General features: G+C 38.2%; 1 protein-coding gene across 5 annotated transcripts in view; it reads left to right on the forward strand.

The window, feature by feature from the left end:
* Nucleotides 1-4,436: 4,436 nt before the first annotated feature.
* QSER1 (glutamine and serine rich 1) overlaps nt 4,437-21,831 on the forward strand; it is a 66,570-nt gene continuing 49,175 nt past the window's right edge. The window contains exons 1-2 of one of the 5 annotated variants that reach the window (XM_045825206.1): nt 4,831-4,958; nt 6,687-6,785. Coding sequence is in view for 1 of the 5 variants with exons in the window: in XM_045825205.1 (XP_045681161.1) it covers nt 4,762-4,958 (197 nt within the window). In the remaining 4 variants the exon portion in view is untranslated. Of the gene's footprint in view, nt 4,959-5,233; nt 5,270-5,564; nt 5,647-6,683; nt 6,786-21,831 lie in introns of those variants that run through there. The other 4 variants (XM_045825207.1, XM_045825209.1, XM_045825208.1 and 1 more) reach the window with 4 other exon arrangements.

The raw sequence follows: 21,831 nt of genomic DNA on the forward strand, positions 1-21,831 counted from the left end.
GTTTTGGAGTCAAACACAGCTGGTTTGAAGTTCCACCTGCACCATTACCAATTTACATTAGCTCAAGTGAATTTGAGAGTTAGTTAATTTCATTAAGTCTCAATTTCCTGTGGAATGGGAATATTAGCAACCAATACCCACATCTTAAGACCATTTTGAGGATGAAATGAGACAATCCATGTAAACCCGCTAGCACAGGATCCAGCACAGAAGTATTAAACATATTAGTTATTCTAAGGAGAATAGCTATTCACCTATAGAATAAGGTTTAAAGTTCCTGTAATATATTCAGAGAGATAAAATAAACATTCAATGAAAGATTTATGATCTTTAATTTCCACACCCATATCTTTCTAGCTCATAATTAAATTATGTTTCATTCCCATACATCCTGGTCTCCATTCATTCAATCTTGCTTCTTCCAGACCCCTGATCAGCTAAGCTATTCAGTGGAGCCCTAGCGTCCATCCATATCAATAGCTCAGACCACTCCCTCGACATACAAAATTGATGACCAAAGATGCTTCTTGAAGCTCTGCTCACTGGGAGGAATGTCTCATTACTGTCTTTCAGTGACACTTCCCAGTGAAGCCGTGGCTTCCAAAGAAGCAGGTTTAAACACAGCTCTTCGGACTCCATTGCTCTCTCTCTGAGGGGTGTGGCAGGCAACTGAGAAGGGCAGTCGAAGATGATGGATAGGGTCAAGCCTCAGAGACCAAGAAAATGATAGTGGGGCTTAACTTAATTTCCGATGTTTTAATTTAATTTCTGACATTGACGTAACAGATAAAAATAGGGCTGTCCTGGCAAAGACAGAGCTTATAGTTCCCCCCAGTGTCAGAAGTGATAGGAAAAATGAAAAACTAAGTACCCTTTCCCTAATCAACCCAATTCTCACAAACACCCCTGATATTCTCAGTTAAACTGCAAAGTGGACCATCTCAGATCTAATTACTAATTGGTCTATTTGTAACATTGGAATGTATGGAATTATTGACTACATTTTTAGTCAGGCAAGCCCAAATTCTGCATTTCCCAACAAGCTAAATAAATGAAGCTCATTTCATCTTCAGCTGCCTCAGTGAAGATGAAATTCTGTGGCTCCCTCCCTCAACTGATGGCCTCCATTACCTTAAAGCAAGTTGCTGAATCCTGGGCCTCAGTTTCTTCAACAACAAAATGTGGGTGATGAACTACTCAGTCTAACTCCAAGCTACCTACCAGTTGAAATACTTAGTGATTAACATTTTTTTTCATGTATTTATTTTTAGAGAGAGGAGAAGGAAAGGGGAGAAACATTAATATTGAAACATCAGGGACCAAACCTACAACACAGGCATGTGCCCTCACCAGGAATCGAACTGGTGACCTTTTGCTTTGTAAGACATTGCCCAACCAAGCTACACTGGTCAGTTCTGAAATATTTGGTGATTTTTAATGGGATGGGAGGAAGGTTGGAAAATCTGGAAAATCTGGGGAGACTGTGCATGGATATATTCTAAACCAGGGATGTCAAACTCATTTTCACTGGGCTGTGGGGGTGTGGTGGGGTGCACATCAGCCTCGAGGTTGCCTTCAAAGAGCCTGGCTGAATGTAATTTTAGGACTATAAATGTAACTACTCCTTAATAGTTAAGAGAGAGCTCGGTGCTGCCTTGGGGTAGAAACAAAGTGCCTGGTGGGATAAAACAAGGTGGAGGGGTGGATTTGGCCTGCAGGCCTTGCGTTTGCCACCTGTGTTCTAACCCATCACTAACACCTAGACAATAAACTCAGAAGGAAGTGAAGAGGGGAGTGGGGGAAGAGGCTCTCCTTAAGTGGAGGATTTCAGTTCATCTTGTAAACAAACTGCCTTTGATTTCATCAGTTTTCAGATCCTGTCCCCTAATTTTAGGATTGAGATAGAAATTCTGATTTGTTAGTTAGAGTGGAATATGTGAACAACTAAATCAACTATCTGAATGAGTATTTTAAAAACAATATATGTATGTATTCATTCAATAAACATGTATTTAGAGCCTACTATAATGCCAGGCATAGCACTAAGTGCTGGGTGTACAAGGATAGATTAAATATAACTCCTGCCTTTAAGGAACTCACCACTATCTGTGAGGAAAAGTGGCAGATATACAACTAATTGTAATGAATGTGATAGTGTTAAATATAGTAAGTATAATTAGCACCATAGGGCAACTGAAAAGGAAGCAATTGGTTTTGCTTTGGTAAGTTGGGGTAATGTCATGGAAATCAAAATGTTTGATCTGGATCTTGAAAGATGAGAACAAGTTCCACAGGCAACGAATGGAATGACCATTTTTATTTAAAACAAGAATAAGGCTCATTGTAGATTTTTGACACTCTCTAAATCATATTTAAAGTAACCTAGTTGGAAATTATTTGAAAAAGATCATGGCGTTTACAGCATAGGAAGTATATTTTCAGCAGGGAAGAAGACATTTTCAGTTATCATTGGTTTTTACCGAAAAGATTTAATGATGTTATATGTGTAGACATTTTGTAACACTGGAAGTATATGGGTATTGATTTAGGGTAAATTAAGGAAATTTCACTTAATGGGCAAAGGAACATCACATATGGTGGCAGAGTACTATTATTTAAAAAATACTAAAAATTTTCCTTAGTATCTTCTTTTCTGACTTATGTGGTATAAACAAACTACATAATGGTGTGTGGGACTATAAAGGTTTTATTGCCACTTGCTTGGTATTGCCTGCATTACTTACTCTGAGTACCAGTTCTGGGTATCTCAAACTAAGTGCCATAAAAGATTTACAGCATGCCACTCCACTTCCTACACTTTCCATAGAGACAAAACTTAAGTGCTCACAAAAGTACATATAAACATAATAGTTAGTAGTGAAAACTTTTTTGTTTTATTTAGATTACAGACCTGTAGTCCACAGTAAGAAAATAAATGTTGTAAGGAAGATTTATGTTTCTTCTCTACAGGATCTCACATTATCTGGCAAATTCCTTCCCCAAGGAAAACCACTTTTCAAAGATATCCTCTGTAAATGCATACTGGAATTAACATAAAATTGGCAAGGTCACTGAGTCTACACGTTTGAATTCATTTGTAAATAACTATTACTCACTTCCTTGCTTCCCCACCCCGGGACCGGACTCCAAGCATCACAGGTGCCGAAAGACTTACAAAAAGGAATGAATAGGAACAAAAGGATGTAGGCGCCAGGAGGAAAACAATCTCCCTAGACAAAATTAATCTCAAAAGAAATAGCTGATCCAATACTGGGTATTAGCGAAGTTTAAACTGCTTTTAAAATGGTGATAGGAGATAATGTATCAAATTTATTGGAGCTTCTACGCCTGCCTGATTTGCTTAAACCTTTCTGTTAGGCTTATCTTGAGGGATAGATTTCTGTGCCAAGCACATAATAGGTGTTAAACCAGTATTGATTTTTAAAGGAAGTGGCCAATAAATATAAACTTTACTCTTATTTTTAACTTTTACTTTATGCCTCAAACGGTGTTTTCTATGACCTCTGTTTCGCTACTAGCGTAGAAGAAACGCTCAAATGGAATAGAAGAAACTCAAATATTAATTAAATTACCGTGCACCCAACAGATAGGAAATGTTTGGGTAGAGTCCTGCTGAGATTCCAAGTCTCAAACAAAAAGCTCCAACACAAAGTGTGCATAGTGAGTTTAAATTTATTGCAATTAAAGTCACCCAGATGGTAGCTGGATTAATCAATGAAGAGCCACTATTTACCTTAGGATAGAAGATTCTAAAATCCAGAATGAGAAAATCCCCAAGGTGGTGGTGGGCACAGTTAATAAGAGCCCCTGGGAAAGGTCTTTTCAATGAGGACTGGAAAATAAAAACGTTTGAATTTGAACCTCTTTAAATGTAAACCTCCCCCTAACAGCAGGAAAAGGGTCCCCTAGCCGAGCAAGCTTTGGGCAGGAAGGGAGTAAACGGAACTGTAAAACAGCCCGCTCAGCTGTTTCTGGTTTGGATCTAGGCGCAGAGAAAGAAATCGCCTTGTAGAAACTGAGTATTTGGGTCACTCAAAATAATTCGAAGGGTCAAATAACGAGGTCTGTCAAAACATTGAGAAGTTTCTCTCCTTTGCAGCCCCCCATGCTGGATTTCCGCTCAAATTCCCCTTCCTCGTGCAGGGTGAACAGGAGGCACTGCCCCTTCCCACGCGGGGCACGGCGAGCGGATAGCTACCCTTGGAGCCGCCAACAGCGGAAAGTCTGCGGCCCGCAGGCTACGACTGGCGGGCGCCCCTGTGGGTCCTCGGAGCCGGAGCCGGCTGGGCTGGGGAGGCCTGGAGCCTTCACTGCCCCAGCTGGCCAGCCAGAAGGGGCCGGTGGTGGCGGAGGCCTCGCAGGCCGCCCCCTTGGTCCGTGAGCTGCGAGTGCGGGGGGGGCGGGGCAGAGGGGGTCGGGAAGTGCATCCTGGGAAATCCACCAACATGGGGCGAAGTCGCCACCGCCGCTGTGAGTCTGGCCCGCGGATGCTGCCGCTTCCCTGACGCCCAGCTGGGGCCTCGCCGCACGTCGTGGCCCAAGATTCCCAGGCACAGACTGGCCAGCGCGCCCTCTGCCTACCCGCCCGCCGCAGGCCGGGGCCATGTGAGGGGGGCAGCTCCCTCCGCCACCGCCTCCTCCTCCTCTTCCTCCCCCGCCCCTCCCCCCTCCCGTCCCCCCTTCACATAGGGCCTTAGAGGATCCCCCAGTGCTGCCCACCCTCCCTGCGCAATCCCTGCGATGGACAGGAACTACGCGACCTCCGGCTTTGCAGACCAGCCGCCGCCGCCCGCGCCCCACACTGCCCCGGCCGCAGCTACCGCCGCCAGCGCAGCCGCACAACCCCCTGCCCCCGCCTGGGCCTACGAACCCGGAGCCGCGGCCGCAGCCGCCAGTAGCAGCGGTAGCAGCGGCAGCAGCCCCAGCCTCAAGGCCAGGTAGGGAGGGTGGGCAGCGAGGTCGTGGTGGGCCAGGCAAGGCCGGGGATGCGTTTGGGGCCTTCGCCCCTGTGCAGCACCGCCCAGGGGTCTGGGCCGGGCATGGGGAGACCCCTCGTTTCTCTGCCCTCGCCCTCTGAGGGAGAGGCGATTGATGATTCCTCTGCGGTTGTCTGGGGGTGGTTAGGGGCACCCAGTGCGGGATTCGCGCCTGGGACTGAGCTGGGACTGTGGGTAAAAGGGAGTGCTGGGCGGGAGTCGTCGGTCTCCGTCACCTCCCGGGTTCTGAACACTCACATGGTGAAGTTTCGGTTCGTGGCTGAACTCGGCTATCTCGGAGACCCGCGAGTGCCTCCGAGGGGCGAGGGGAGCTCCGAAGAGTTGGGGGCAGTGGTATTCCATTGTATTGGAACCGACAATGTGGTCTTGGGGGCCCTGGCAGTGTGAGGGTGGGGGAGGCGAGAGAGGAAGAGACTCCGAGCCGCGTCACTGACGTTGGGGGACCCAGGAGGGCTAGACTGCAGGAGGACCCCTGGGTTGTGGGGCCCCGGGAGGGGTCCCAGTGGCGCGCGAACCCTGCTGCGGGCTGAGTGACATATGTTTATAGTGGTGATCAAGATTAAGCTATTTTTCTTCCACGCGTTCAAAGTTACTCTTTGGTTTCCTTCCCTTTCAACAACAGCAGGAAGTAAGGAATCTTTCTTTGCTCTCTGTGTCTTGGGGTATCTAAAAGTTGGGAAGAAATTGGGGGGGTGTCAGTGAAGGCCTTAAAAGTTGAATAATAGAAGCATGCTTCTTCATCTCGGCTTCCTGGAGACCTGGTTCATTATGGAGCGCGGGGTTCAAGAGTTCATTTCTCCAGCATGACCGAGGGAATCTAAAATGTTGACTTCTTACTCGATATTTAAGTTCGCGGGAAATGTGAAGTAGTGCCACTTTGTGAAACGGTCATTTGAGTGATAACTGGAAGGCGTGGTCTGGGTTGGATGATTCGTGAGCGGGGTGTTTTAAAGCCACTTCTGCTGAACAATGCTGAATCTGGTAGGTAGGTGCAGCTTCTGATTCAAGGACTGGGGAATCCTGGGTTGCTAATGACTTCATCCTCAACTACCAACAAGATGCCTCTTGGCTTTATCTCATCAGATTTCTTCATTATTGTTACGACAGAATCGAACTTTTTTTTTTACTTTATATATTACAGTGTTCTAGATTATCTTTGTCTTTATGAAAGCTCCACGTTCATGATTTGGAAAATAGGTGGGAGAATCAGCAGGTCTTTGTCTTAGAATTTTCTTGGGATGACTGAGAAAATCAGAAAAATATGGTTCAAAAAAGGGAAATAAGCTTCTTTAGAAAAATTTAGGTCCTTTGTTTAAAAGACCTGGAATTAAAAAGAAAAGTGATGTGCCAATTTGGAAATAAATACTTAAATACTGAAACCTTTCAGAAATAGTCATGACTTTATTATATACAATTAAGAGACATTTTAAAGAGTTTTAATGAAAGATGTTTGGCACCTTTCCCATTATTATTTTGGGGTGGTAGTTTGACTATCATTTTTCAAGTAGCTTTTGCATTGAAAACGACAATTTACAAATTAAAATTTCTTTTGCGTGAACAGCAATGATAGGTATTTGTGCAGTGTTTTTTATGTTTTAAATGAAAAAATGTTTTATTAGGTAAATGCAACAAATGCTACTTAGTTACTTCTGTTATTTCTTTTAGCAGAATACTTCTGAGGCAAGAAACTAAAATCTACTTGTCATATTTTCCAAATGTTATTTATCAAAATAACCAAGAATGACTTCCCAAACACATTTGAAAACAGTAAGTAGATTCATTTGGAACACATAATCTAAAAGGAATTTATTTTCTGTTTATTGGAAGTTATTGATTCTTCAATGCTAAGTCCCCCTGCCTAAAAATATTTTGGAGGATGGGGGTCAGCAAAATTATAGTAGAGAAAATGCAGGCTTTCCCCCTCCCCCGCCAACTTGCTTTGTTAACATCTTGTGTTAGGATCAGGCCATCTGTACAGGGCTACACACACTTCTTAATTGTAGTTCATTTTATTCCTCAGACCTTGTAATGCCCTCTTTCATTTCAGTTATATAGAAAATACTGAATCTGAAATATGCCCTGTAAGTTTTTCAGTATTCTGCATTTTTTAGTAAGCTGTTCATATTTTTATAACATTTTAAAGAGCTTTTTCATAATTCAGGTATCTGGTTGAATGTTTTTGTTTCCCTTTGTGGCAGTTTCTTCTTGAAGGTGCAAATGAGTACTAGTTATGATGATGTAATATGGATACTTAATCCATAAAGAATTAGCTTGTCTGTCACCTTGTTTCTAGTAACCTATTTAGAAGCTAACAGATGGTAATGACATTCAGTTGTTCCTGGCATACCATCTAACATCCTACTTTGTGTCTGCTTGATCCTGAAATGGAACATTTTCGTGAGTTGATGGGGGAAAGCATGGTGAGGATTAAGTGAGGTAACTCGGAACAATGTTTAAAACAGTGTCCAACATACAGAATAGTATATAGAATAGCATATAAAATATTGGCTTTATTGTCAGCACTCAGAATAATGTTTGGGACACTCTAAGTGTCCATTAAACATGCAGTGAATGAATAAAATAACTATGCTACTGGGCAAAATATTTGTTTTTTAAATTTTTTTACTTACTGATTTTAGAGAAAGAGAGAGTACATCGATTTGTTGTTCCATTTAGTTATGCATTCATTGGTTGATTCTTGTACGTGCCCTGACTGGGATCGAACCTACAACCTTGGTGTATCAGGGTGACACTAACCAACTGAGCTATCTGGCCAGGGTAATATTTGTTTCTTTTTTAACAAAAATTAAAATGTTTATTGATTTGAGAGAGAAGCATCAATGTGAAAGACAAACATTGGTTGCCTCCCAAACGTGCCCTGACTGGGGATGGAACCCACAACCTAGGTATGTGCCCTGACTGGAAATGGAACTCTCCACATTTTGGTATACAGCAGGTGCTCCAACCAACTGAGCCACACTGGCCAGGGCTTTGTTCCTTTTTAAGAGGTACAAAAATGTTTTGGGGACTTAGAGGGGAAAAATTATGTTAAGTTCAAGGGAATCATGGGGAAGCATTTATCAGTTATACTTCATATACATTGATCAAAATTACTATTAATATTTCATAAATGGAATAAGAGATTAGCAGAAAGAGCTTCTGAGAGCAAGTGTTTCAAAGAGGGAGGGAGTAGAATATGTTACACCTGTCAAGGGCTGGTCCTTTAACTGGCACAGTATCACTTCTACCAGTCTACTGGTTCCAGTGCAGAGTTATGGGAGGGAGACTATACAAAGCTATGTTTCATTGGTCACCAGAGTACCACTACCACAATGGATTAGTATAAGGGGTTTTGATGTCAGGCCATGCAGTTTAATTTCTACAGCCAATTGGGAGCTTTGAAAGGTATTGGAGAAGGATGATGATGATAATATGAACAAGAAAGTGTTTTAGTAGTAATTTGGCAATCAAGTACAGAATGTGTTAGAATTGGCAGAGGTAGAAAAGAAGATAAGAAATAAGAGACAATTCATCAGACCAAATAGGAAGGAAGATGTATTAGTCAGGGTTCTCCAGAGAAACAGGACCTGTGGTGGGGAGGGAGAAAGAGAAAGAATCATCAATTGGTTGCCTCCTGTATACACCCTAACTGGAATTGTACCTGCAACATTTTGGTATACGGGATGATGCTCCAACCAACTGAGCCACCTGGTCAGGGCGAAACACTTTTTTAACAGCAGTAAGAATGCTCTTATTTCAGGGGTTTTGGGCTGCTTCCTCTAGGACCACTCTTCCCTCTGATAACCTGCTTGGCTTTCTTCCACACTTCATTCAGTTCATCATGTCACATTGTTAGAGTCTCCCTTTAGTACCCTCATTACTGTATAGCCCTATGCCCTGCTTTAAGTTTTTTTTTAAAAAAAATACATATTTTTAAAAAGTTTATTGATTTTTAGAGAGAGAGAAATTGAGAGACAGACAGAAAAACATTGATTTGTTGTTCCACTTACTTATGCATTCACTGGTCAATGTGCCCTAACCAAGCGAACATGCAGCCTTGGCATATGGAGACAATAGTCTAACCAACTGAGTTACCTGGCCAGGGCCCCTGCTTTAAGTTTCTTCACAGCACTTATCAACCCTTGATATTAAATATTTGTCTGCTCTTGTTTATTGTTGGTTCCTGTCCATTAACTTGGGTGTTTTCTTGACAGTTCAATTCAAACTATTTGTTTTTATCTATTTGTCTATTATAAAAGTATTTGTTTTATAATAAGTGTTCAGTAAGTACTGACTTAATAAAGAATATATTTTATGATGGAGTATACTCTTTTTTGATGTATTATCTAATATTTAATTTTGGCCTTCAGAAGTTTAAGGTTGTTTAGGGATCATGACCATATGTTAGTCCTATGGTAGGGCTCTATGCATTTATGGGGTGTAACTAAGCATAAAATAATGAAATTTTCATATGACTTAATGCCATCATTCTCATTACAGTAGTGTGTGATCACTGATCCTATTCTAAATACCTCGAGAGAAGATTTGTCTGACCCAGTGAAGCATAGCAAACACAAAAATGTGAATTAGCTAAAATACTTTACTTGAATCTGCTTAAATTAGATGGCTTCACATTTTAAAACATTTCTCATATTGAGCAGACTGCAAGATGAATATTATTGTAGTACATAGAAGCTGGTACTATCCTCACTTAAACAGACATAAAACTATTTAAGTCAGAATTAGATTTGGCCAGAACCACAAAGGGTTTAGTGGAATAATGCCAAAATAAAAAGGGATAAACCATTTGGGATGGTGGTATTTAAGAACTATGGCTCAACAAAACCAAACCTCAGAATAAAACAAAATAGAGATAGTCTTTTACTACTGGTTAATATCTTTAACTTTTTAATTATTTTTTTAAACAAGCAAGTTTGGGCTCAATCTGACCTTCAACATACTAATGACTAGAATTGCTTTTAAGACTCACCTTCTAAGTTGTGTTTTAATGTAGCATAGGAAATGACCATTTCAAACTGGCTATTAGAAGCTAATCTAATATACCAGCCAGTCTTGATTTATCGTGAACCCTGTTGTTATCATTTTAGCATCATCCCCATAAAGTATATTTTGGAGTATGTCTATGCACACTTAACAGACATGTTTATTAAGAAATTTTAAGAGTAAGCTTGCAAATTATGACACTTGAATAATACTCTATGAACTCTTTTAAAACTATTGTTTCAAAATATATACCTTATCTCTAATGTTCATTATCATTTCCTCCACATTAACCTTTGCTGTGAGCCAAAAATCCAGAACATGAGTTACTCTACTTAGAAGTTGTTTTTCTATACTATAAACAATAACAACATTTGTATTATGGAAAATTACAGACCAAACACATGTAGAGAGAATGGTGTAATGAATTCCTATGTGTCCTTTAGCCAGCTTCAACAGTTTCCACACATGGTCAGTCTTGTTTCATGTGTATCTCCCACCTAATTTCTCTCTACTTTGTATTTGCTTTGGATAATTTCAAAGCAAATTTCATGTATGTATTTCTCAACCATAGTATGTCTCTGAAAGGTAAAGACTTAAAATTTAACAAAACCATATATGTTATTTTTGATTAAGGTGATCTATAAGTATTCTACCTGCTTTGCTATGTGAAGTATAAGTAATATAGTATAATTGTGATTGTACAAAATACTAGGGGTTTTGTTATAAGTCTTTGGGGTTACAAATTTCTGTAAATTTCCTTAGGAAAACAGACCTTTTGAGCCTCTGGGAAATTTTTGAGTAATTTTAATTAAAATCTCTAGAGAAAGAAGAAATAGTGCAGTGAGTATCAAAATGAATATTATAACTTCGGGTTTTTATTTCACCGGAAAATCTTTTTCTCTATTCTAAAATGTAATTAAGTTTTTATATTAAACCAAAGATGTATAAGTGTTTGTTTGTAAATCTATTGCACATCCTTGACCGGTATAGCTCAGTTGGTTGGGTGTCATCCCGCAAAGCAAAAGATCACTGGTTTGAATCCCAGTCGGGGCACATGCCTGGGTTGGAGATTTGGTGGGATGAGAGGCAACCGATAGATGTTTCTTTCACATCTGCCTTTCTCTCCCTTCCCTTGTTTCTAAAAATAAATGAGTAAATAAAATTTTTTAAAAATCTAGTGCACAAATGTGAAAAGTGATAAATGTGCATCTTTTGATAGTCTTTCATTACCTAATGCCCGAAATCCTAGACCATACTAATAATAGTGAACAGAACTGTAATGTAAAAATTCAGCTCTACTAGTTTCTTAACAAGGAAGATATTTAATTTGTTAGGGGAAAGACTAAGTCATAAACAATAAGATGCATTGCAGAAGCTAAAATAAAACATGGCATCCATACATTTGAATTATGGAAATATAAACTTATTTGTTGTAAGAAATAACCAGCTGTATATTAATTTATTTATTAAAATATTTTATTTATTTATTTTTGGAGAGAGGGGAAGGGAGGGAGAAAGAAGGAGAGAAACATCAATGTGTGGTTGCCTCTTGCCTGCGCTCCCACTGGGGACCTGGCAAATAACCCAGGTCATGTGCTCTGAGTGGGAATCGAACCAGTGACCCTTTGGTTCACAGCCTGTGCTCAATCCACTGAGCAACACCAGCCAGGACTATATTAGTTTATTTTTTTTAATTTATTTATTTTAAAGATTTTACTTACTTATTTTTTAGAGAGGGAAGGGAGGGAGAAAGAGAGAAACATCAATGTGCAGTTGCTGGGGGTCATGGCCGGCAACCCAGGCACGTATCCTGACTGGGAATCGAACCTGCGACACTTTGGTTCGCAGCCCGCGCTCAATCCCCTGAGCTACGCCAGCTAGAGCTATATTAGTTTATTTTTAATAATTGTTTTAGAACCTGAAATGAGAGAGAACCATTCAGGACCCACATGACCATTTTTGTCCACCTTTTAAGTGAACATGTTAATGTCTGGACATTATAGGTAGTTAATACACTGTAGCCATTTGAATCAAAAAATAATTTGCTTTGACAGACATATTACTTTTAAAAGAAAGGTGTTAAAGAAAAATATTGGGGATGAGAAAGGTTGGATCTAAAAATTTTATCTTTGTTTAAAGGAAGGGTCAATGATACATACAAGTGATGACAGAAAAAAAAAGGAAGATGATGAATAAATAGGATTTTGGAGTTGTGTCCAATTCAGACCTTGGTGACTCTTGTTATGGATATAGCCAAGCATACACCACATGCCCATCATATTTCATTTATTTCCTGACAGAATAGATGGGAACTGGAAGTAGCCTTGACTTTGGCAATGTTTTTTCCTTGACATGTGCTACAAATGCCAAAATCTGTTTGTTGTGAAAAGTGTTTGGAATGGAATGATCGATTTGTGAATATTCTCTACGAGTTCATTAGGCAGGAAATAACACAAGTAGTCTTCATTTTACTTTCTAGGGAAAACAGAAACACCTTCTGTTTAACCAGCATAATTGTATTATTTGTGTATAAAATGAAGTAGGGTTTTTTTGGTAAAGATCATTAATGATGTATGTAACAGTTAAAACCAACTTACCTCAAGAAATCATACTTGATTTAACAATTCTTATTACAAAGTACCAGGTGTACCTCCAGTATACCAATTACCAACTGGGAGTCCTGCATGAAACATGATTGCACTCGGATGGTTCACCTGAGGCCATTTTAGTGAAGGGTTTGATTTTATAATTGGAGGCCAGAAAGGGAAATGGGGACAGTAAGTGAGTAGAGGCACTGGGAAGCCACTTCTAGTAGTTCTGTGAAGGGGCAGTCGTTCCTGGAGCCCAGAAGGAGCTGTATTGTGGAGGGATGTTACATGACTTGAACCATAGTTGAGTTAGAAGGAGGGAATGGACAAATAATACAGTTCTGTCTTCTGCCCCTTCAGGTCTTCTGAGGAACCTACTTGTAGTGTAAGGAGTTACTTTGTTCTGAGTTAGTCTTAAAAATGAGCAAATTAAGGCCCAAAGCAGCTTTAAATTGCTCAGGTCCTTTTAGAGCAAATCCAGGCTGTTTGACTATTCCAGCATTTTAGAGAAAAATTAACAGCTTCATTGAGATTTATTTTACATACCATAATGTTCATATTAACTGTACAATTCAATGATATTAACAGTATCTTTACTGTTCAATTCATATTAACTGTACAATTCAATTCAATTTAACAGTATCTTTACATCACTAGTATCAACACAATCTAATCTTGAAACGTTTTCATCATCCCCAGAAGAAACCTCATTCCCATTTGTAGTCAGTCCCCATTCTCACACCTAGTTCTACGCAACCATTAATCAATACTCTGTCTCTATAGATTTCTTTTCTGGACATTTCATATAAGTGAAGTCATAAAAATACGTGTTTTTGTGTTTGGCTTCTTTGACTAAGCATGACACTTTTTTTTTAATCTTTTTTATTGTATATTTTTTAGATTTTATTTATTTATTTTTAGAGAGGGAAGAGCGGGGAGAGAGAGAGAGAGAGAGAGAGAGAGACATCAGTGTGCGGTTGCTGGGGGTTATGGCCTGCAACCCAGGCATGTACCCTGGCTGGGAATCAAACCTGGGACACTTTGGTTCCCAGCCCGTGCTCAATCCACTGAGCTATGCCAGCCAGGTAAACATGATACTTTTGACATTCATCTATGTTGTAGCATGTATCAGTACATGTAAGTACTTACAGTGGAGTAATACTCTGTTTTATAGATATAGCTCAGTTTGTTCATTTACAAGTTCATGGACATTTGGGTGTGTTTTTACTTTCCGACTCTTGTGAATTATGCTGCTTTTATGTATTTCTTTTAAAAGAAAGGTGTTAAAAGAGGGGGGATGGGAAAATTGGATCTAAAAATTTTATCTTTATTCAAAATAAAAAGGTAGCAATCTTATGCAAATGCTGTGAACATTTGTATAAAAGTATTTGTTTGAATACATGATTCATTTTCCTTGGGTAGACACCTAGGAGTGGAATCATTGGGTCATGTGGTAAATCTGTGTTTAACATTTTGAGGAACTACCAAACTTGTTTTCTAAAGTGACTGCACTGTTTTACATTACCACCAGCAGTGTGTGAGGGTTTTCGTTTATGTCTTTGTCAACACTCATAATTGTTTTTTTATTACTGCTATTAATATCCTGAAGAGTTCACCATTTTTAACATGTAGATTTCTCTTTTCCCACGGTTTTCTGCAAACTCAGGTTTAAGGGAAGGGAAGTGTCTTTATAATCAACAACCTTGTTATTTTCACTTTTTTTAAATAAGAGACATTGATATAGAATTACTCAGCAGTTGGTAGCCAAGTTTATTAAACTCTATGTCCCTTAAGATTAATTTTTAAGTAATTTTTAGTCAAATATGGAGCTGCTTGGGTAGTAATGTATATATGAGGGGTAGTGGTTATGGCATTGAAAGGTGTATTTGACTTTAGGATTCCCTTTGCTTTCAATTTTAGTGTGGGAACTGATGGAAATGTTGTAGCAGGTAGCAGCTAGAGCCACTTTTAAAAGTGTAGTCAATCCTTGCTTTAAAAACCTTTAGTTGTTGCCCTAGCCAGGTGATTCAGTTGGTTGGAGTGTAATCCCATACACCTAAAGGTTGCAGGTTCAATTCCGGGTCAGGGTACATACCTAGGTTGTGTATTTGATTCTTCGTTGAGACGTTTACAGGAGGTGACCAATTGGTGTTTCTCTCTCCCTCTCTTTGTCTCTTTATAAAATTAATAAACATATTCTTGGATGAGGATTTAAAAAAAAGCAAAACCCTTCAGTTGCACTAGTTTTCTATTGTACTTGGAATAAAATCCAGACTCCTTTATTGTGCCCATAAGCTTTTCACGTCTGCCTTTTGCCTACTACCTTTTTAGGTGAATCAATCTCCCTGCCACTTGCCCTTCTCTCAGGACACTCAAAACATGTTGATCTAGCCCTGGCTGGCGTAGCTCAGTGGATTGAGCGCAGGCTGCGAACCAAAGTGTCACAGATTCGATTCCCAGCCAGGGCACATGCCTGGGTTGCAGGCCACGGCCCCCAGCAGCCACACATTGATGTTTCTCTCTCTCACTCTCTTTCTCCCTCCCTCCCCTCTCTAAAAATAAATAAATAAAGTCTTTAAAAAACAAACAAACAAACAAACATGTTGATCTTTCTTCAGCTTCCCTATATAGCAAACTCTTTCCCACGTTAGGCCTTTGTATAACCCTCTTTACTTCCTCAATTTAGTGACTCCTTTTTGTGGAGACTTGTCGATCACTGTGTCTTCCAAAAGTAGTGTCCCCATAGCTTCTGTTATCAACCCATTTCTCATGTAAGACACTTTCTGGCAATGTCACCCAGTTCCATGACTCAGAAATACCATTATTTCCCACTCAAATTTCTTTTCCTGAGTTTTAAATAGGAATGTTCATTCTTTTGAATACTATGTTCATTCTATCTATGAACACCTCACCTCAAACTTAATGCATCCCAAATCAAACTCTTCAATATTTGTTCAGCCTTATGAGCAGTTTCCTATCATTCATGATTTCTCCATCTTCCCCTACAAATATTTGTTGGCCATGTTTGCCAATTCTGTTTCCTACGAGTTCGCAAATAGCTGACTATTGCTACTTTTCTGTCCTTAAAATGTTTTACCGATTTCTACGGCAGGATGTTGGCCTTCTTGCCTTCAGGCTCTCTCTGTTCTTCATACCACTTATCAGATTATCTTTCTAAGACAGTGATTCTCTATCGCCAGTACATGGCAGAATTGTCTGAAGAGCTTTTTCAATAGGTTCCCATGTCACAATTACAAATAAATAACTGCTGGAAGTGAGAACTGGGAGTACGTAGTTTGAAAAATGCACCAGATGATGCTCATGGGCACTCCTGTTTAAAAACTATTCTTTTAAAATAAACTTTTAATACTTTAACTCTGATTAGAATTCTTTATAGGCTCTTGATTCCTTTGAAGATAAAAATGTGGATCTTATTTTTGACATAAATTTTCTATAATCTGGCTTCTGTCTGACTCATATCCCCATCCCTCAATAGAACTATGCAGAATTGTGCACAGGTCTACTAATGTATCATGTTATTCACAGTTTTCCAGGTTTTTGTATATGGTATTCTCCTCTTAAATGCTCTTTGTTTCTTTCCTTGGACAATTCTCCTCTTCCAATACTCAGGTATCATTTCTTAGAGCTAAACCTTATTGATGTGTTATGTTTGTTTATTTACTTATAATTTTATTTTTCTATCTTCTAGTGATTAGCATAATATTTGGCAGTTAGTAAATGTCAGTCATATAAATGCAGACCTCACTTTTAGATACAATAATAATAGCAATGATTGAAAATGATGTGCCAAACACAGTATTTAGCAAAATGTTAAATATATGCTTTATCATGAATTCTCACAACAACCTTATGAACATGGGTGTTCTTATTACCCATATTTTAAAGTTGAGGAAACTGAGATAGGAAAAGTATGTGGTTAGCCTCAAGTTGCAGAATTTGTAAAGAACAGAACTGGATTAGAATCCTGTGGCCTATTTGCAAATCCTGTGCTTTTATATAGGTGTTACATAGTTGTTTCAGGGTTTATTTTTTCAAATTTATGTTAAATAATCCTTTAATAGGCCTGATTATTCTTATGCTTCAAGTTTTGTTTATAATTCTTACACCATGATTATTTAAAATAACATTAAGGTATGAGTGGGACAGACATGCTAGAGTTGGAAACACAGTTAACTGAGTGAACTCAGTGTTTATGTCAATGCAGTTTTGAAGACAGATTTTATACTGAAGAATACTGTGTAATAAATGAAGCAAAAATATTTAGCTTAACTCAATATTAGAAATACAAAAAACATTAGATTTCATAAATAGGAAAACTTACACTCTACAAGATACGTACTTTGCTGAAAGTCTTGAAACATATTTGTAGAATCAGGACTGGAATCTAGGCCTCCTGATTTCTAATCTAGGGTTCTTACCATTTTCAACTATGAAGAGTTGATATATTTAAGAATAAAACAATATTTTCAAAGACTAAAGATAATTCTGTTACTATATTAGAATATATTTTTTCCAGTGGCCAAATTCTTTAACACAGAGAAAAGAGTGATATTACTAATTAAAGACAAAATCATTCATTCATTGCTTAAATAACTTATGACTTGTGTGCAAGTTCTGGCTTGTTTGCTGAGATTTAACATATTTCATGGAACTTTTGCTAATTAATTTTTAAACTTGGAATGTGTTTTATTTCTTAATTATTATGAATATAAAAGTATGTTATGCAAGGAGCAGAATTTGTAAATCTTATTGCTATCTCAATATAAACCATAAGATAACTTACTCTTAATATATTCAAAAGCATTTTCTTTTTTAAAGATTTTATTTATTTATTTATTTATTTATTTATTAAAGGTTTTTTAAAGTTTATTTTTAGAGAGGGAAGGGAGGGAGAAGGAGAGGGAGAGAAACATCAATGTGTGGTTGCCTCTCATGTGACCCCCACTGGGGACCTGGCCCACAACTCAGGCATGTGCCTGGACTGGGAATCGAACTGGAGGACCTTTGGCTTTCAGCCCGCACTCAATCCACTGAGCTACACCAGCCAGGGCAGAAGATTTTATTTATTTTTAGAGAGAGAGGAAGAGAGGGAGAAAGCAAGGGTGAGAAACATTGATGTACAAAAGAAACATTAGTCAGTTGCCTCTTGTGAGTCCCGTAACTAGGGACCTGACCTACAACCCAGGCATGTGCCCTGACCAGGAATCAAAGTGGCAACCTTCTGATTTGCAGTACAATTCCCAGCCCACTGAGCCACACCAGGCAGGGCACATTTTTTCTTATGCTCATATACCATTTTCATGCAAAAATTGCCATTGTAAATGAGATTTTTGTGTCAGCTTTCTCATCTGCCTTAAAACCTAATTTTCTTTGTTAAACAAATTAGATTAAAATTAGGAAAGTTTAGGGAAAGAATGTTCAGACTTAGAATAAAAAAGGTAAAGAGCAGTAACTGAATCATTATCTCTATTGGTTTGTTTTATTTCAGGAAAAGGTCAGTTTTTTAAAAAGAATTTAAGTGACAGCTCCTGAAGGACGATACTTCTCCATACAAAATTCTGACCCTTCTTATTAAGATTGAGTCTATACTCTGATTTCAGTATATGGGGAGAGAATGGAAGATTAAAGTTTTATGCTAGGCTCGGAAGAGGATTGAAGCATTTGTTGTGGCTCATCCTTTGGCTCCTTCCTCCTCTCTAGACCGTAGCTCCTGTAATGTTTGGAGTATGTAGGAGGACAGTAAAAATCTTTGCTCTCTCTCCCCACCACCCATCTAGGCCTTGGGGGCTAGGTAGAGAGCTATGTCATCATGGTCCTATATTAAATAGATGTACATTTATTCAAAGGAGATTTTACAGTGGCTCACATATGGGAGTGAGAAATAGGCCCTGTCTTGAGGCATTTTTTTCCAGGAAAAAAAAACTTTTTTAATTCTCACCCGAGGACACTTTTTCATTGTTTTTAGGGAGAGAGACAGACAGAAAGACAGAAAGACAGACATATGTGAGAGAAACATAGCTTGGTTGCCTTCTTGTACATGCCTCAACTGGGAATCAAACCAGAGACCTTTTGGTCTACTGGATGACACTCCAGCCCACCGAGCAACCAGGCCAGGGCCACACATTTTTTTCTTTAAGGGCAAATAATTTGAACAAACATCACTAAGAGAAGCTAAAAGAATAGTTTATAAACATATAAAAAGGTGCTTCTCATCATTTGTTATTAGGGAAATGCAAATTAAACCACAAGGAGATACCACTATACCTACCTAGAATGGGTAAATTTAAGAAAACTGAAAAAGATCTAATGGTCACAAGGATATAAAGCAAAAAGGGAACATTCATTGTTGATGGTAATGTAAAATACTACATGCACCTATTTTCTCATCTAGTAATTTTACCCCATACATGTAATTTAGGGAAATGAAAACATATGTTCACAAAAGACTTGTATACAAATGTTCACAACAGGTTAATTCATAGTAGCCCCTAACTGAAAACAACCGAAATGTCCACCAGGTGACTAGGTAAACGTGACATATTCATACTCATTGTAAAGAAATGAACTACTCATGTATACAACAACATAGATTTATCTCAAAAAACATGCTATATGAAAAGAGCCAGACGTAAGAATACAGACTATAATTCCATTTATATGAAATTCTAGACCAGACAAGCTTAAATTTTAGTGACATTAGACTTAGTGGCTTTCTGGGGATGAGATGAAAACGATGCTGACTGCAAAAGGGCATGATAAACCTTTTGTTGTGTTGGAAATGTTCTGCAAGTTGGTGGGTATTGTGATTATACTGATGTGTACATTTATCAAAAAATGTGTACACACTGAACATTTAAGTACACCTGAAATGGGTGTACTTTATTGAAAATTATACCTTAATAAAATTTATCTTCAAAGTTAAAAAAGATTTTAAAATAATCCTAAAATTGAATCTTCAAACAGAAACAAAATCTAATTCCTGTATCTAATTAATAAGGTAGCTATAGCAAAGAATTATATATTACTTTTGAATTAGTGTTCTAAATGTATACACTTAGTGGGATAATCTTGGGACAGAAAGCACTGTGAAGAAATACTGACCTTTACTTAGTAGATTTGTTTAGGTAGAGATTGCATTACAGTACTCTCAAGTAGAGCTAATGAGTAAATACACTGAAGTAGTTATGAACTAGGAGTGTAACCTTAGGAAAAGGGAGATACACACTTGAAATGAGGGAAGATGAGGAGTACTGTATTGGATTTGAATTAGAGTTGTCAGTATTAACTCCAGTATTTATAAAGACAGTTATTTTCCTAGCTTCATCCACCAAAAGAGCCTAGAAACAATGAATGACACCTTGGGCACTGAACACACCTTACACCTAGATCTTGTTTTCTAAATGCCATTGCCCAGAAAAAGGGCTAGTAGAAATGGTTGATTTCAGGTCTTGTACAGGGAAAATACAAAGGTGAGCCTGAAACATCTTGTGCTAGAAGAATGTGTTTGAGCACCAAGAAGGACACATCAGAAGAAGACAGGATCAAAAGAAGACAGGATCGGGGGCAAATTGAACATCAAGAGTCTACAGTAATATATCTTTTTAAAGTGTATAATATATGCACATCCCTAAAAAACATTAAAATATAGAAGTACAGTATATAATATATACATAAGAGGGGAAAAGGCTCGTTTTTATTTTATAGAAGAATGCTTTTACATATTGAAATAATAATATAATTAGGAACCTACCATTTCCAATATCCAGTGCAATGACTGAATTAAAGATCTTGAGTGGATGATATCTAAAATCATTGGCTGTTGAGATCAAGGTATTTACAAGTTGGGATCAAGTGTTAAAATAATACCTCATAATTGCATATTAATTTCCAAGTAGGTAAAAATTACATGGAGAGATCTGACAGTACCATTCAGTTTAGTATCACCCGTAATGAGACAAACTGCCATTGTGAGCATCCTCATGTTACGCAGTAAGAAGTTCAAAACATCACTACTTATCATGATGCAGGGATCAGACCAACCCAGAATTTGGGATAGCCTATAATGCAAGAAGTCTGTGTCTTGAAATCAAGACAAAGGGGATGTGGGATCTGAGAGCAACTATTCTAAATTTAAAGAGACAGAACCAAATGCAATTCTTGGATTTGATTGGATCCTACACTGAAAAAACTTAAAAATTCCATGATAATTAAGGGAATTGGAGTATGACCTCTGTATTGAATGTTATTTAAATTTTTAAAAAATACATTGATTTTAGAGAGACAGAGGAAGGGGTGGGAGAGACCGACAGACATTGATTTGTTGTTCTACTTTCTATTACGCATTTGGTTGCTTCTTGTGTGTGCCCTGACGGGAGATTGGACCAGCAACCTTGGCGTATTGGGATGACACTCTAACCAACTGAGCTACCCAAGCTAGGGCACGTACTATTGTTGACTCATTGTTAAGGCTCTTCAAGTCTAATTAATTGGTTAATGAGGAGAATTTCCTATCCTTTGGAGATACAATTGAAGGAATTAAGGATATAGTATCATGATGTCCCCAAGTTATTTTCAACTGGTTTTGATTAAAAAAAAAGTGTGTATAGAAAGAAAGATAAAACAAATGTAACAAAATGTTAACTGTTGAATGTTACACGACGGGTGTATGGGTTATTCCTTGTACTATTGTAAGTTTTTCTGGGTTTAAAATATTTAAAATAAAAATCAAGGGAAGAAAACATCTTGTTCTGAATGACTCTCAAAATGTACAGGCTTGAAATTTTCTAGGTGAGCTTTTGGGAAATAGTATTTGAATTATCTTCTATTCCACAGAATGTTACAATTAGAGGGGCCTTAGAGATGATCTTGTCTGTTATTCAAACAGATGAGGAAATTAGTCTGATAGTAATTGAGTCAGTTATTGAAAACACACCAGTGATAGAGCTTGGATAATGAATTCAGCTCTTTTATTTTCCAGGATATTGCTTTTCCCACTGTAACATGTTTTACCTGTCCCAGGTGGTAAGAGTTGAAATAAGGAAAATACTATTTATTATTTTTCTTCCTAGTATATCTTCAGTATATTTTCCCTGTTTTGACCGTGTTGTGAGACTGTGTTTGATCTATTTGTCTATAGGTCAGGATTTTAGTCAAAGACTTGTACTTTTGATCATTGCTTTCCTAGAATATTTTTTTTCTAG

This window comes from Phyllostomus hastatus, unplaced genomic scaffold (genome assembly GCF_019186645.2).
Source record: "Phyllostomus hastatus isolate PE091 unplaced genomic scaffold, TTU_PhHast_1.1 phas_scaffold_585, whole genome shotgun sequence".
NCBI lineage: Eukaryota > Metazoa > Chordata > Mammalia > Chiroptera > Phyllostomidae > Phyllostomus > Phyllostomus hastatus.